The sequence below is a fragment of the Alnus glutinosa genome, chromosome 6 (assembly GCF_958979055.1).
Source record: "Alnus glutinosa chromosome 6, dhAlnGlut1.1, whole genome shotgun sequence".
Taxonomy (NCBI): domain Eukaryota; kingdom Viridiplantae; phylum Streptophyta; class Magnoliopsida; order Fagales; family Betulaceae; genus Alnus; species Alnus glutinosa.
In genome coordinates, this window is record NC_084891.1 from 19,170,634 (window position 1) to 19,188,059 (window position 17,426).

Here is a 17,426-nt window from a genome sequence, read left to right on the forward strand (position 1 = left end):
TAGGTTGAATTTACTATACGTAAAGCAGTGTGCATTAGGTTTTATGCTGGGTACAGTAAAACAATTCGGTGAAATAGGGAACTTCACTCTGCAGCGGTTTGATATACTCTCTCTCTCTCTCTGTGAGCCAGCAGGAAAAAAAGTCACCTTGAGAATTGTTAGCCTTAATTTTTCTTGCCCACGTGTGACATGATAAAGCTGATTATAGCAACAACCATGGCTATAATGACTCGGTGGAACTGGTTTAATTCCCAAAGAGCTTCCGGTTCCTTCGAAGATAACCCCAAAAACAACATATAATCTTCCCATCAAATTTGCCAAGCAAAGGATTCGGATGGCAAATTTCCGAATAGATGATACAGTTCTCAAGAAACAGATAATTTCTTTTTTAAAAAAAGAAAAGAAAAGGCACAGTAAAAGTACATATAGTGAGAGAATTGTTTCTTGTCATATCTGCTGTTCTGAAGTAGAGTGATAAAATACAAAAGAAAAAGACATCACCATCCGTACTTGGCTTGTGTTTCAGCTTTTGTGAGGAACCCTTTTGCACGCCGTTCTGCAAGTTCCGTCTCTTTCTGCCTCATATCAAAGTATAAAGAGCCAATCTGATGCTTCCTCTTGTGGAGCTTTGAAGGCTTTCCCTTTGTTGAAACGGCCTACAGGAGAAATTTATACATAAATACATGCAATGAAACAAAGAACATACTTTTAACTCATGCATTTGTTAATACAAGGAAAAAAAATTCGATAATCTAATATTGATGCAGCTTTGTAGCAGGCAGTCCCAATAATGCACTGCTAATATTGTCAACTCCATAAAATAGATGAGCCAGAGAGAACTACTTAACTACAGCGCTTCAAGCCATGCACTGGACAATGACTTAAAATGGGAAACTTCACACAATTATTCATCAAAGCAAGCATTACTCAACATTACATTGGGAAGTAGAACAAGATGTAGAGTATTAAAAAAGATTAACATAACAAAAGGCCATCAAACCCCGCAAAATGACTGTGGACAAAGTCAGATATAGAAGGAAGCCTACTGGTAATGACTAAAGACCAAAAAGTTGGTCATGAAATAATCTCTCTTCTCCATGGATCCTATCCTCTGGTAACATGAGCAGAAGAAGGTGATGAAATGAAGCTTAACAAGGAAACTCCAAAGTTTGACCAAAATCCCTGCAGTCATATAGAAACAAGAAATAGATATCCCACCAATTCCTAGTTTCTTTGAAAAATATGCATCTTCTCTTAATAACTCATTGCCCAGAGCGTGTTCAATGCAGACCAAAATGAGTAATACTTTCAAAAGGATTCAAGAATTTCCAAGGTAATCTAACTAGCAAGGGGCCTCCCCCATGATTCAACAATGCGGTTAAAAGAGACTCAACAGTGAATATGGCAGAGTTGTCTCGACCCCATCTTCTCTGATTCCCATCCAAAGGCCCCAAATCTTGTACACCACAAGGTTAGCATCATATCTACATTATATCTGCCAGCCAAACTAGAAGATTTCTGTAAAAGCGGCATGCTCCTCCCAAGTATGATCCCCGAGATAATTCTTGGGTCCAAGCTTTCTTGTCCATGGTTAAACCAAAGAGATTTGGAAATTAAACAAGTAGCAGCCTAAAACTATCAAGCATGAATCTGAAAAATTCGTCACACACACCACTGGAATCCTTTCATGAAAGAAGAACCAACTTTAACATTTTCCTTCCCAAGTTCATAAACATGACTGCCCCCAGCACACAAATTGCAATATAGACCTTAATTCCTATCCTATCTAGTATACTCTAGAAACATATGCCTACTTTCTTCACATACAAACAGGAAACTTTGTAGCACTTGACATTTACACTAGACATTGTTCATTCAATATCGGACCTCAAACTCAGAAAGTAAAAAGAAGAAGAGCTTATCAAATGTTGATGCGATGCAACACATGCCTAAATAGCCAAATAATATGCTGAATATTATATATCAATACTTAAAAAGGAAAAATCGTCATTGGTACCAACTCCACCATGTCATGTGGAGCCTGCCACACAAAAAAGGGGATCCTTTGCCTAATAAATTGAATTATGAGTAAAAATTCCATTTAGAAATCTTGAATATTGGGTTCCATCCCTAAATAGTGGTTTCTAAACATTTTATAAAGATGGCATGATTTCCTTATAGTATCATAACATCACAAATTACCAACATGAATAAAAAATGTACAAAACCTAGAACTCCTAAAGATTGGAAGCATTCACATGATGGCTTAAATGTTATAGCTGCAGGGCAACTTTACTTCAAGCTCACTCATGGCTAAACCCATCCAAGGCTGCTAAGTCTACTTCTGAAAGTGTGATTCATGAAGCAACAAGGACAAGAAAGAAGCTTTATTATTCAGCATTTTTTATTTTAGCCAGTAAGTAGGGATGTAAACAAACCGAGCTATTCATGAACAGATCAAACTTGACTTATATTAACTCGACTCAAGTTCGATTCATTTACTAAACGAACTAAGGTTAAATAGAAATTTATGCTCGTTTATTAAATGTGCCAAACTCATATAAACTCAATCGGTAAGTATAAGCTCGTATAAACTCAAAACCTTCATTTTTATTATTTTTATATTATTGTTTTGAACTTTGTAAAAAAACATCTTAAGAATTTAAAACATCAAAGAGAATTCTCTTCCTAATGTAATAGGCATGACTTAAATCTTTGTGATTAAGAATCTTGATATAGATACGTGTCTACGCATGTGTATGTATGTATCATATATATATACACACACACACACACATACTTGTATACACTTGAGTTTGTAGATACGGTTATAATATAATATAAACAATCCATTTCATGACAAAAAGTTATGTACAATTTATTACATATACAAGGTTGGTGAAGTTAATTTTTATAAGTTCATTACTAAAATTAAATAATTTAATTAACTTAATTGATATTATATTAATAATAATTAAGTAACTAGAGGCGCGTGTGGAGGAGAGGTTCCAAACGCCGCAAATCTAGCACCCAAAAATCAGAAACACCCACAGCCGCGTGGCAGCCACCCGCAGCAATGTCGACGGCGGGGAAGAGCCGAACCACGACGGAGAGAAACGTGCTCGGCAAGGAGGTCCCAAAACCTGTAGATCTACAACCCAAGAAGCGCATGAACCAAACAGCCACACACAATGGCAGGGCGGCAACCACAAAAACAGCGACGTCGGCAAGGACCGGAACAAGCCACCGAGATCATGAGCAGCGCGCAAGCGTGCCTGATAATACCCAACCACTGAGATCTACACCCAACAGAAGAAAACCCCAAAACTAAAAGACCCAAGCGAAGAAGAAAAACTAAGAGAACCTAGGCCGGAAAGGAACCAGAAGAGGAGAAGGGAGCGAAGCAGAGAAGGCTAAGGGTTTTTTTGAAAAGAGAGAGAGAGAGAGAGAGAGACTCAACTGGAAAGCAAACCCACGCGCCGCTTTCGTTTTCTTTTTCTTTTTCCCGTAGCTTTAGCTTTTCTTTGTATTTCGGGTTTGCTTTGTATTTTGGGTTGTGGGTGTCTTTTTGGAAGGGTTTGGGTTTTCTTGCGGGTTTTGGGGGGTTAATTGGATTGAGGTGTTTTTGGCCTTCGGGGCAGGTTTGAGTGTTTGTTGGGGGCTTCTTTAGTTTTTTGGGCTCTGGGTGTTTTGGGTGCTCCTTGTGGGTTTCGAGTTTTAAGGTTGATCCTTGTGGGTTTGTTTGGGTTTTTTCCTTTTGTGGGCTGGCTTTGGTAGTTTCTGTGTATACTCCTGGTGTACTTAGGGACGCCTTACGCTTTTTAATAAATCTTCTTATTTATAAAAAAATATTAATGATTAGTATTGATTTATAGAAAGGTATAAACAATGATAATATTTACTTTAAATAAGGATATATAAGTTAATGGGGCATAATGATAGATAAATAAGATACTTTTTTTAAAAAAAAATGATAGATAAATAAGTAAATGGGGAAAATACACTTTGGCCCCCTGAACTACCACAACTTTTTCATTTGCACTATCAAACTTCAAAAAGTGATGTTTGGGTACCTCGAACTTTCACTCTATTAGAGAAAGACTACTCTATTAGCAAGAATCGTCAAAATGGACGGAAAAGTATTTGGTAGCTTTTTATAAGGAGGCTTTTGTGGCTTATCATGTGCAAATCCTTAATGGCAACCTTCATTGGAATCTCTTTTATTAGACCCATGCATGATTGGCAAGTGGATTTGGTCACTTTGTTCTTCCATATTTTGTACTCTAGACGAGGTGACAAGGATTAAATTTGTTGGATCCCTTCCAAAAGACAGAAGTTCAAGGTTAGATCCTTCTATCATGCACTTTGCACCCTTGTTGGCTCCCTATTTCCTTGGAATAGCATTTGGAGAGTTAGGGCTCCTTCAAGAATCGCATTCTTTGTGTCATGGATTGTCATGATTGTGTCTGTTTCCTTTGGAAAAGTGTTTGACAAACTAATGTTCCGTTGAGGGTGGCCCTTTTGGTTTAGTCAACGGCTCTAGGAAAGATCCTTACCCTGAACAATCTTCGAAAGCAGTATGTCATTGTAGTTGATTGGTATTGTTTACATAAAATGAATGGAGAGTCTGTGGACCATCTTTTGCTTCATTGTGAGGTTGCTTGCGCCATTTAGAATGTTTTCTTAAGTCAATTAGGTTGTCTTTGGTCATGCCTAGACGAATAGTCAATTTGTATGCTTGTTGATGGACTGCTAGAAACTCTCAGAGTGCTGTTGTGTGGAAGATGATGCCTTTGTAACTTTTGTAGTGTCTAGAGAGAAATGAATGATAGAAGTTTTGAGGACCATGAGAGGACTTTTGAGGAGATTAAATTTTTATTTTTTAACACATTATATCTTTGAACAGCTACTTTTGTTTATCTTTTGGTGATTAGTTATCACAATTTTCTTGTTCTTTTTGCCTCTCATAGTTAGGTTGGCTTCTTTTGTATACTTCTTGTGTGCTTAAGGCGCCTTTACATTTTTAATAATATTTCGATTACTTATAAAAAATAATAATAATAATAATAATAATAAAAAAAAAAAGTTTAGCAATTTAGTTACACTAAACTTATCGAAAAAAGCAATTTAGTTAAACTAGATATTTTGTTATGAAGTATCATGCTTATGAAGTTATAATTATATAGAGGTCTTGCATGGTAACACCCCTATCTAGCAAGCTCAAAGAATAAAAATGTCATATATTTTTAAAAAGGGAAAATTACACTTTACTCTCACGAAGTTTCACCAAATTTGCAATTTTGTCTCCGAAGTGAAAAAAGTTGCAATTGACCCCCATAAAGTTACAAAAATTTGCAATGTAGCCATTCCGTTAGCTTTTTCTATCTCACCTGACGGAAACTAAAACACGTGCACCACACGTGCGATTTTTGGTTCAAACTTCACTAAAATGCCCTCATGTGTATTTAAGTGTTTTTGTAAAATGAAAAAACTTCAACTTGTCTTGTGCATGTCCACGTCATCGTCGTCTTCTTCGTTGTAAAATGAAAAAGCCTTGGCTCTGGACTTGCTGATGAGGGTGAAAGCGTAACAGAGCACAAAAACCCATCCCCAAACTCTCTCTCACCATTTATCTCTCTGCAAGTACCAGAAGGAAAAGAGGGGGTGACCTGTCTTTTGACAAATTCTCTTCAATCTACAACTTTTCTTTCTTTTGGGTAAGCTTCCCGATTTCATTATTTTTCATCTCTAAGCCCTTTAACTTTTCTAATTTACATAACTTTTTATAAAAACACAAAGAGAGCCCTCTTCCTTGTTCTTTGATCATTGACGAGGAACACCAAAAGCCAACAACAACACAACAACCAGGAGAGGGGGGGGGGGGGTGTGTGTGGAGAAACCCAACATGGACAAAGAGCTACCGGTTGATGTCATTGGCTCATCCTACAGCTATTCTGTAAAAGGAAAGGAACAAGCAAAAATGAAAGAAGCAAAGGAACCTGAAAGAAGAAGCTAGAAGCTGATAGAAGGGCCGCGATCTAGCTCAGCAACGTGGAACCTACGTGGCAGAGTCATTTGCATGGAGATGGCACGTGGTTGACATGAAGAACTGAAGCTCCACAGCATCTATATAGACCCTCTTCCCCTCCTTCCTTTTCTGCACTCACGAGTAATCCTATCTTCTCTTCGCCTTTTCTTTCGAGTCTATGTTGGTTAATTATATGCTTAGTCAGTGTTTTCTTGGGAAAATGAAGGAAAGTATAGGAAACCCTTTGCATCTCATTACCATCCTTTCTTCAAACCCATTTCTGTTCAAACTTAACTTAAAGAAACATCTTATCCCCTTCTGTGATATACTGAAAGTAACCCATATTCTTGCCACCTCACTCATCCTCAATTCTACCCACGTTGCTCAACTTCCCTGCCCATTAACATTCCTCTGTTCACCTCTGTTTTACCCAACCAAAACAGAGGCCACTTACTGCAGCATCCAAGCCTTCAATCTGGTCCTGGTCTAAAGTTCTGTTGTTTTAATCTCTCTGTTTTTTGTGAGAATGGAAATAGTTTGTGGAGAAAACTATTGACTTGTATTTCAGCAATTTGTCAAAGTACAAGAACCAAATCTTGAAAATAGTTTTTGTTTACAGTAGCAAGTACATCTCTAAACGATATGAGAAATCGAAATAATCAAGAAGGCAACCGATGAAAAAGGAAGAAGGAGCGAGACCAACCTGGGCTTGCTTGAAAGAGGCCATAGCTTGTGGGTTGGTCTGGGGGGAGGGCTCAGGAGAGAGGACGACAAGTCGTTGGTGAGAATGCCCATGAAGCCGCCTATGGTAGCACCCTGGGTGGCGCTGGTGGCTGTCACCACAGCAGCCTCCACTGGCAGAGACTGCTTGGGCAGCCAGGCCCTGAACCCAACCTCCAACTCCTTGTACAAGTTTGACGTCCATTGCAATTTTTTTTTAAAAAAAAAAAAATTTAAAAATTTTTTAATCATAAACGTTGTTGAGATAAGAAATAATCGAAACAAATTAAACACATTCACACTAACCAACCTCAAACAAACTAAGAGAGATCAACAATAATTGAAAAATAAATCAATACGCAGTGGTTCACGCGCATGCAGAGGAACAGAAAAGTGCTAGATGACCAAAGTGGTGGCGAGGAGGCCGACGACCAGGGACCCAAAGACAGCGTATCTGTTCAACACGACGACTACTCCGGCGTTTCACTCTACCGTGGAAACACATGAGTGGGCTCACATCGTCGACGTCTTCTTCCTTATGTTCACGTCGTCGTCGTCTCTGCTGATGAAAGAATCCCATGAGGATGAAGAAAGAGGTTTTGAGGAAGAAGAAGCTTGGCTGATGATGTTGAGTTGGAGAAGCTGAGAAGAAGAAGCAGACTCGGAGAAGCTCCCTCAGAATGCCAACGTTTTACAGAAGGAAATAGACAAAACATTTCATATTAAAAAAATCTAAGGTCTAAAAATCCCAGCCCCATCCTGTGATCCTCATGATCTATTGGCGCTGATGGAGTTTGCTTGAAACCTCACAAATGGGTGTCCATCGTCATAGCTAAATAATAAGAAATTCACTCTTGACAGGGAGTTCCTCTATTCAATCTTTTTCCTTCTTGTTGCTCGATATCTCGTTTGTCTGGTCCAATAAATCTATTTGCTACATATGGGATGATGTGGTATGTGAAATCGTAGCTTCTGGTGCTGGTGGTGTTTTCAGAATTAGTGAGATGCAGCGTCGTACAGTACAAAGAAGAAGAAGAAGACGACAACGACGTGGACGAGTTTTAAGTGTTTTACAAAACACGGCTTTTTAAATACAAATGAGGGCATTTTGTCTTGTTTGGGCCAAAAAGCGCACGTGTGGAACTTTCTATCAGGTGAGACGGAAAATGCTAACAGAATGGCTACATTGCAAATTTTCGTAACTTTATGGGGGTCAATTGCAACTTTTTTCACTTTGGAGGCAAAATTGCAAATTTGGTGAAACTTTAGGAGGGTAAAATGTAATTTTCCCTTAAAAAATGTGCATCTTACTACAATCAAGCGTGCATTTGCACATCAAGCCTAGGCCCCATAAGGCCTTTACCCTTATGTGCGGCTAGAACCCCTAACAGTAATTGTTATTGTATGAGCTTGCAACATTTCCTTGTCCAATTCCACCATCATAGAGCATAAGTTTCCCCCTCGCAACCCCATACACGTGCGCACACAAAATAATACTTATCAGAAAGAAAGAAAATATATATATATATATATATATATAGTAAAGCAGAACAGAGATTATATGTTCACCTTTGGTGGCACAGATTATAGCACACAATGCAGATAATTTTGCATTAGTAATTGTAGTTTTATAGGAAGAGCACATTAAATCTGCAATCAATCTACACAGTTCAAAAGCCGATCCATGGATTAGACTATTCTCTCAATATAGCACAATCCAGAATAAAGATGCATTTACCCATTGATACAGCGAGCAATACGCCGGTTTTGTTACATTCTAGTTTTATTCAATTTTAGGAGTTTGGATATTTTTATCATTTTTAGATTTTTAGGTATGGACAGAAATTTGAGTGCAGTAGATTTTATTTTGGTTTTGTATAGTATTGAGTTTTATTTGTGGGTTTCACTAATTATTTTGTTTTGGGCCTTTAGTAGTTAATGCCCAGGGAGCCTAAGTCCATTAAGGTTAGGCATTGGATGCCTATAAATATAAGGATGTATTGGTTTCTTTTTCTATGATCGTTGAATGAAAACAGAAACCTATGAAATTTCTAGTAACGAGGATTGTGTGATGCAACCCTTTTCCAAGATGTGATGCCGAGGAACCCAAAGTCTGATGCCCAGGAAAACTAGGTGTGATGTCTAGGTTTGTCTCATTTATTCTTCTTTCTAATTTCATTTCAGTTTCCAGCAATTTTGTTTCGAATTTCAACAATTATTAGATCTGATTTTTCATATATTATTTCCCAAAAGTCCAATCCCAAAGAACCCTAAATCACTTATCCATCAAATAACCCCAAAATACCAAAATAATCTTCTTGAGTTACTGTTCACAGCCCAGGAACTACACCTTTGAACTTGGATTTTCCCCTCTGGTTTGTATTCAAACTAAATCCCATTCCTTACTCTAATTGAAATCCTTAATTCCTAATATTTTCTAGCCTTTGATAATACAAACCCTACAAAACCTTACTTTCCCACTAAAATGCTAGCCATAGCTTGTCCTAAACCCTAAAACAAGATTTAGACTTAGACATAGACTGTAGTTTCACTCTCCATGTAAACAAATTTTGTATCACCAGCTTTTTCTAGTTGCTCAAACCAGTCTCACAATCTTCAAAACTGCGTGCATTCCGTTTTGGCATCAAAGCTTTTATCCTACATCACCCATGTTACAAGAAACATTGCCACCTATCTCCAAACCAACATGTTTCACATGATTGCTAGGCACTTCTCCTCAGCGGCAGTTAGCATGTTTAGTAGCTGCTGAAACAACATCTCCATCTACTGGTTTCCAAGACTTGTCTCAGCATTTTAAATACAGACCACTTTATTAAATCTTAAATTGCAAAGATAAGGTCTGACTTTGGTTAATGAACTTATTTCCAAGAAATAATACTGCAGGCATTGTGGTCCAAGATTATACAAGTTTGAACAGCCAACATGTATTTGAGCCTAAAAAAAATTCAGACTTGCATTTTACGTCAAGATAAATCTTCTTCAAGGTTTAAGAATGAAACTTAACCCATTCTTTTTCAAAATTATCATCTTTTACCGTGGATCATAAACAAGTCTCATCTTAGGGCTGAAGCTCAAGTCCAAAACTGAACCCTTGAAGCTAGCTGATGACTAGTGCTTCATTAGTGCCCAATATTGCCAAATGAAAAGAGGAAACTATCAGTTTTATTGCTAGGATGTATCCAATTTTTCTTTAATTTATAATAAATCTGGCATGACAACTAAAAATATTTTGTATAAATTAACATAAACTATGACACACCGCTGCAGCTATTAATTATTTTTTTTGAAAAGTAAAACATTCTCCAAGCGCAAAGGAATGTAACCCAAGTACCCTGGAAGTTTACAAGAAAGATCCCCCAATTAGGGAGGAAGAAGAACATAAATCCAAAAATTCTGAAAAATTAGAAAAGCAAGAACTATTATTATGACATCTTGCATCGCCTGGGTATGGAAATGGGAATGCCTTAGCAACCTTCTTGACAAAATACGTTTCAAAGTCGTAATGGCCATGAACCTATCATGACTCTACAGTTCAGCGAGCTTATGCGAGAGTAATATCAGGATGAGTGACCTTTTGGGAAGTCTAGTTCGGGGGATCTAAAAACGGACAATATTGTGTCATTGGGGGTGAGTCGTTACAGTTATAAGCCACCATCCAAACACATAAGGATTTGAACATAATAACTTTTAACTTTAAGACCGTTCTCTCACAATTTTCTAAGTTTCGAGCATTCTGCTCACTCCATATGCACCACATTAAGCACAAAGAAGCCAACCTCCAAGCTTTTGATCTACAACGGTTTCCCAACCTACCTCTCCAGCACATCGACAACTCCACCACCCTTTGAGCATAACCACTCGAAACCAAAAAGACGGAAGATCGAAATCCATAAATCTCTAGCCACTTCACAGTGATGAAGAAGATCTATGGTCTCTCTACTCTTATTGCACATGCTACACCTTTTCATCACTATGATGTGCCTCTCTTTTAGGTTATCCAAAGTTAAAATCTTCCCTAATGCCGCCGTCCACACAAAAAACGCCAATCTCGAATGAACCTTATTTTTCTAAATGCTCTTCCAGGGAAAAGTGGATCCCGCAAAGGGAGGAGAGAAAGCGCATTATAAAAGGATCTAACCTTGAATGTTTGCCATTTGGAAGGGATCCAACTGATTCTATCCTCGCCACCTCGTCTTAACCTGAGATAGTACAAGAGGTTAAAGAACCAAGAGACTACCTCCACCTCCCAATCGTGCATTGGTCTAGAAAAAGTAATATTCCACTGAAGAATATCGTTAATAAACTACACATGTTCTGCCACCGAAGCCTCCTTACAGCAAGCAATGCTAAACAACTTCGACAAATACGCCTTCAATGGTTGGTATCCACACCACAAATCATGCTAGAACTTGATCTTAGACCCATCTCCCACCTCAAACTTGATGAATCTAGAGAAACCCCCCACCCCCTCCTAATGTTTTTCCACACCTCAACCCCAAAAGACCCAACAACCTCATTGAAGCACCACCCTCTCCACATGCTACCATATTTAGCTTCCACCACCACTCTACACAAGGCTTCCCTCTCCGTGGAAAAACGCCATAACAATTTCCCTAAGAGAACTGAATTGAACTGAGTCAGGTTTTTAACCCCTAAACCACCAGTGAAAATGAGTACATATCTTGGGTCAATTAATAAGATGAAACTTAATCTCATCACCAATTTCACCACACACAAAAGGCAAGTTAGCAAGAGTGCTTTTACCTAGTGTCAACCTACCACTTTTTTTTTTTTTATAAGTAATCGTCAATTTATTGAAAAACGCAAAGGCAGAATCCAAGGACATAGGAAGTATACAAGAAAGACACCTAATTGGAAGCAGAAAATGAACAATCTACCATTCTTAAACAAACAAAAGCCACTCCCAACCAACCAAATGCCTCACCTTTCTTGTTGGATTAACTTAATTAAAAAATTCAAGCTCGTTTACTATTGACTATCTATAAGATAGCAGCAACTTTCTTGTTTCACCTGTCCTCTCAAGTTGTAAGAGTCTCTTTAGCTTTCTCTCCTCTAGGATGTAGGTTGCTTTGTGCTTTAGGTTCCCTCTCCTGTAGAAGTCCCTTCTGCATGTTGTGAACTTTGTTGTATATCCTTTTTTTTCTTTTCTTTTGGATAATACAAATGCTTACCTCATCCAAGACAACAAAAAGAAGAAGAAGAAAAGAAAAGATAGCCACAACTCCTTGCCACATCCCAATTAATTAAGCTTAAATTCAAAGAGTAATTTTTTATGTAAGAGCTAAACTACATTCACTAATCACTACACAAATCTTCGCCATTACAGACAGTAAATAGACACTTCCTTCAAACTAAATTACCAAGGTCTTCTTTTTTTCCCAGTAAAGAAATTACACCAGCAGAACTTTATTACTCCTAACATTAATAAAATTCTTAATATCCTGTTGTCTTGGTTAGCCCAAAGAATATATTGGTTGGAGAAAAGACCAGCCTAAACAATCTATAGAATTCAATTCTTTCACTAATTTCCAAATAAAAATAAAGTTGCAAAAGAGTTATAATGTTAAACTCAAGAAGTTCTGAAAGGAATATATATGAGTTTTAGCATTTGCCACAGCAATGCATGCTAATGCCTTTCATATTATCAATGAACAAGCAAATGTGCAAAAAAAATCAGACTTAGCAATTACACTGAAGAGCTTAAGCTAAATGACCACACCGAAAAATCAAGAAGCTACTAATGAAATTACCTGGTAAGAAGGCCCAAAAGCTATTCCGGTTAACTTGACCTGGTCCTCCCTAGGCCGATTCTTCATCAACTCATCCTGCTTCACCTCAACAACTTCCACGGGAACCTCATTTCTCCCTCTCTTCCCAGGCACTCTAACCCTACTTTCACCTGTCCCTGACATCTCCGGCACCGACCCATCAGCCCAATTACTCCCATGCTGCCCATAATCACCATAATTACCATAACTCAAATAATCTCCATGGTTCAAACCATCTCCATCACTCGTAACATATTGTGATTGACCATCCACATTCACATTTTGATCAACACCCGATTGATAATTCGAATAAGTATCATAGTTCACATTATAATTCCCTACATTCTGATCGATGCCCGAATCAGAATTCGCACAACCTTCATAGTTTAAGCTATAGTTCCCTAAATTTTCATCAATACCCGATTCTTCCTCCGCTCGAGACCCGCCGGAACTCGAAGTGAGTGCATCCGTTTCCACAATGGCTCTTCGCCCGGTACCGGAGCTCGGAAGAACGCCCAACGTGGCAGAGTTCTTGGCAGCCGGAAGAATGCTCGACAAGAACGCCTTCACTGACGGGGTTTGCGCCACCGTGGACTTCGATTCCTTTTGCCGGCTTCGTTCTTTTTCTTCGTCTTCATTATCATCGTCGTCGAGGTCAGTAGATTTTATCGAAGAGGGAGCTATAGGAGGCTTGAATAGGACAACCCTTTTGGCCTTGGGGTCTGAGGATGAGGGATTTGAAATGGGTTGGCGTGGGTTTTGGGATTTGGGCTGAGAGAGAGGGATGGGGAGCGATGGGGTTTCTTTGGATTTGGGTTGGGGGAGGGATTGGAAGAGGGGGGAAGATTTGGGTTGGGGAAGAGCGGAGAAAATAAACGAGGTCTTGGAGGGTCCAGAGGTTGGTTTGGAGGGAAAAGCTGTAGATTTTGGCTCTTCTTGTTGTGGTTGATCTTCTCCTTCTTCGTCTGAAGAGGCGTAGTTGGCTACCAGAGACTCCATACGAGCGACAGAAACAACTCAAATCCCAGTTGAAATTGGAGGTCGGATTTTGGAGGCTAGGCAATCGACCGACTACTGCATCGGTTGTTCATTATTTTATTTTTATTCCTATTTGTTTTTTTCTTTTTCGTAGAAAAAAATGATATTCACTAATATATATATATATATATATATATATATATATATATATATATATATATATATATATATATATATATATATATATAAATATCTTCTTCTATGCTCACCATCACTCTGTCCACACTACTACCACCACACTCTACTACTAAGCCCCTACTCTCTGCTTCCGCCCCCCTTTTGGTATTAGAGCTATAAGTGTTGAGTTGATTCCTGCTTGATCTGTACATCCGCCCAAGTGGCTGGTTATTCTGCTTGTTCTGCTATTGTTTCAGTCTGTTTGTTATACCACTCTCTGTTAAGATTCTAGAGATATTAGGAAAAGGACACTGCCATCAGCGTGCCGTTAGCGCAGTTGAGAGCCGAGGGAAGGCCAGGTAAGTCGGGAGGACACACGGATAGGACACAGACGTATGACTTAGGAAACCTAGTTGGAGAACAGAGATGAAGTGTAATAGAGAGATGTCTTGCGGTAGAGAGACCGAAACAGTAAAAGTCTAAGCCAGGTAACCCTATACTTGTAAAGATGAATAGATTGTTCAGATCTAACTCATCAGTAAGCTCTAGATCCACTAGGATCCCTGAGATTCCAGAGGTAGTCAACGAAGAACACGTTGAGTACCACGATGAAGATTCCTTCATTGATGTCAATGATTGGAACATACCTAAGGTTCCCAGTAAAGAAATTTACAGGAATAAGTGGTCCATGACATCGTTCAAGACTGAACAGCATGTCAAGACTGCAGAGCAAGTCTATGCTCTCAATAAGGAACATGAGTTATGCCAGCTTTTTAGCCCTGAAGCCATTAAGCGACATAGAAGAGAAGGCCACAACTTTATCCACATAGGATTAGTTCAGGTCGCCATTAAGCCCCTAACTAGAAGAGGTCTTAAAGCCTCTGTTATGTTAGGATTGAGAGATGCCCGCTTCACAGACTGGCAGGATAGTCTCCTCGGAGTCATTGAAGCAACTATGCATGACGGGCCAGTCTATTTTGACTGTTTCCCTGATTTCACCGTGAGTCTAAGTGATCCCCATATCCTAAAGGTTTTGACCCTAAGTATCAGAACTCAAGGATACAAAATCCTTGAAGGTGTTCAGCCTTTAGCCTTGATTTACAGGATCTACTATAAGTGCACTGGAACTAACATGAACTTCCAGGCAATCAATAGAAGCCCAACTGGTCAAACCATGTTGATTCAAAGTAGCCAGAGTAACGCGAGTATTCACGTTCCTCGAACTATTAATTGGACTGACATTGAGTTACCCAAAGAATGGAGTTTAACCAATGAAAGTTTTAAGTCTGATCTCATAAGGCATAATCTAGGAGACCTAGATTATATCCAGCAGTACTTGGATGGTACTGTTAAGATCAGTTTCGACCGAGGTTCTCAGTCGACCCCTAAGTCAAATCTTCTCATAGAAGAAGTTGCAAGATCTAGTGCATCTAGATCTGAAGTGCCAAGTTCTAGATCATCTAGACAACCTAAGGATAAGACTCCAGCTAGGCATTCGTTTGCTGGTTCTAGCTCGACGGAAGAACTAAAGCGACGAGATCTAGAATTGGAAAAAGAACTAAGAAGGTTTAAGTTAACGGGAGTCCAGACAACTTCCCAAGTGAGTCATCCATGTTATACAGCTGACACACAACTAGAAGATGAAGAATCCCAGGAAGGAAATGCCTCTCCTACGAAATCTGATTTTATAGTTGAAACAGTTATAGATCCCTAACTATGCACCCTAAGGAAACCTAAGAAACCTTTCAAGATAGATTTTGATTTCCTTGAAATCGATTTCGATTCTGAATCAAATCTTGAAAGAAGAAAAGCCTATAAGGAAAGGTTCAACCTTGAACAAAAGAAGGAAATCTTGAGCAGCTTTAAGAAGCACTTATGTGAAATAGAGATGAACATCTCTTATTTCGATTATGTTGATGAGTTTTACTCTGTAGAAAACAAGGTCCAAACCATCTCTAAGGAAAAATGGGTAAAAGAAGACAACACAGTTGTTTCTTCAAGTCACCCTCCACAAGAAGCCATAGTGTTCCAGCATAGAACCACTATGGTCAAAACCTCTTCCTTTAAGGTTGCATCTGAGAACACAGATGTTAAGAAAGTCATTGAGCAAGCCAATTACACCAACCAGTACCAAAATTCCATAGGAAACCAGTTGGATAAGATTAAAGAAAAGATCGATAATAAGCCTCTCCTAAAAGAGAAACATAAGCCTTCTAAGCAAGAAAAACCGATAATCAAGTTTCCAGATCTAAAACAGGGAACTAGTTTAAAGGTTAACAAAGATAAGCCCTTTATTGAAAAAATAGAGGAAATGCTTAAGGATTTGGTCAAACAAGAACAGCCTAGTAGTTCCAATACTCTGTCTGTTACTAAGATCCCTGAGTCTTCTAAAAGTTCATCAGAAACAGAATCCTCTTCGGAGTCTGATTCAGATGAAAACATCAGAAAAGTCGAAAAAGCCCTTTCAGCTTTAGAGTTGAATAGGATTCACAAGCCTAAGTTTTCACCAACAAGTTTCACCAAGAATTGGTATCCCAAACCTACCCCTCCGGATATCCAATTTGAGGAAAGAAGTTTCCAAAGTCAATTTGCAGTTTCTGCTGATAAACTATACGAGTGGAATATCGATGGTTTAGCAGAGCAGCAAATCCTTGATAAGTTAACCCATATGACCATGGTCTCTAGCAGTTATGTTATGAACCATGATTTGAGCCAACCAGAGGTTGTTGACCTCTTAGTTGCGGGTTTCACAGGAACCCTTCAATCCTGGTGGGAGAAGCATCTCACCGATGAGTCTAGAGCCAGCATAAGAAGTGCTGTCAAAACCAATGAGGAAGGAATCCCCATATTCAATGAGAAAATTGGATTAGGAGATTCTGATGCTGTCAACACTTTGTTCTATACTATTGTAGAACATTTTATTGGCACGCCAAGTCACCTTACGTCTAGGGTTCATGATCAGTTAAGTAACCTTAGATGTCCAACCCTAAGCGACTTTTGATGGTATAAAGATGTATTCCTCTCTAGAGTTATGCTAAGAGATGATAGCAACCAACCGTTTTGGAAAGAGAAATTCATAAATGGTCTGCCTCACCTCTTCACCCATAAGATCAAAGAAGTCTTAGTCAATGAGAACAATGTGATAGAGTATGATAATCTTACGTACGGGAATATCATAAGTGCTATCCAAAAAGAAGGTCTTAAGATATGTATCGATATGAAGATATCGAACCAAGCCAATAAGGATAAGAAAAAGGCTAAGTATGAAATGGGTAATTTCTGTGAGCAATATCGTCTGCCTTCGGTAGCACCATCTAAGAAACATAGGAAGTCTCGTAAGCATGAAGAATATAGAAAGCATAAGAAACGGTTTAAAAGATTCAAGAAAAGAAGCTTTGAGCCGAATGATTTCTATAAGAAGGAAAAGAGAAAACCTAAGAAAAGGTTTAAAAGACCTAAGAACAACAAAGATAGTTGTTATAAGTGTGGTAAGCCAGGTCACTTTGCAAAAGATTGCAAAGCTAAGGAAACCATTAAGTCTCTAAAAGTCTCTAACGAAGAAAAGGAAAATTTAATAAGAATGTTAGAGATAAAAGACACTGAGCCCAGTGACTATGAGTCTGAACTAAGTATTAGTTCAAGTGAAAGCTATCGCTCTTGCAGTAGCAATGAGTCTGAGTCTGGCCCAGACATAAGTTTCGGTTGTAACGACA

The 17,426-nt window shown here is 38.7% G+C and overlaps 1 protein-coding gene across 1 annotated transcript; it reads right to left on the reverse strand.

The window, feature by feature from the left end:
• Positions 1–362: 362 nt before the first annotated feature.
• Positions 363–13,668, reverse strand: LOC133871123 (uncharacterized). The gene is made up of 2 exons (XM_062308499.1): positions 12,541–13,668; positions 363–656 (listed from the first exon to the last, which is right to left on the reverse strand). The coding sequence occupies exons 1-2, from the start codon at positions 13,555–13,557 to the stop codon at positions 498–500; spliced, it is 1,176 nt and encodes a 391-aa protein (XP_062164483.1). The 5' UTR covers positions 13,558–13,668; the 3' UTR covers positions 363–497.
• Between the last annotated feature and the right edge of the window lie 3,758 nt (positions 13,669–17,426).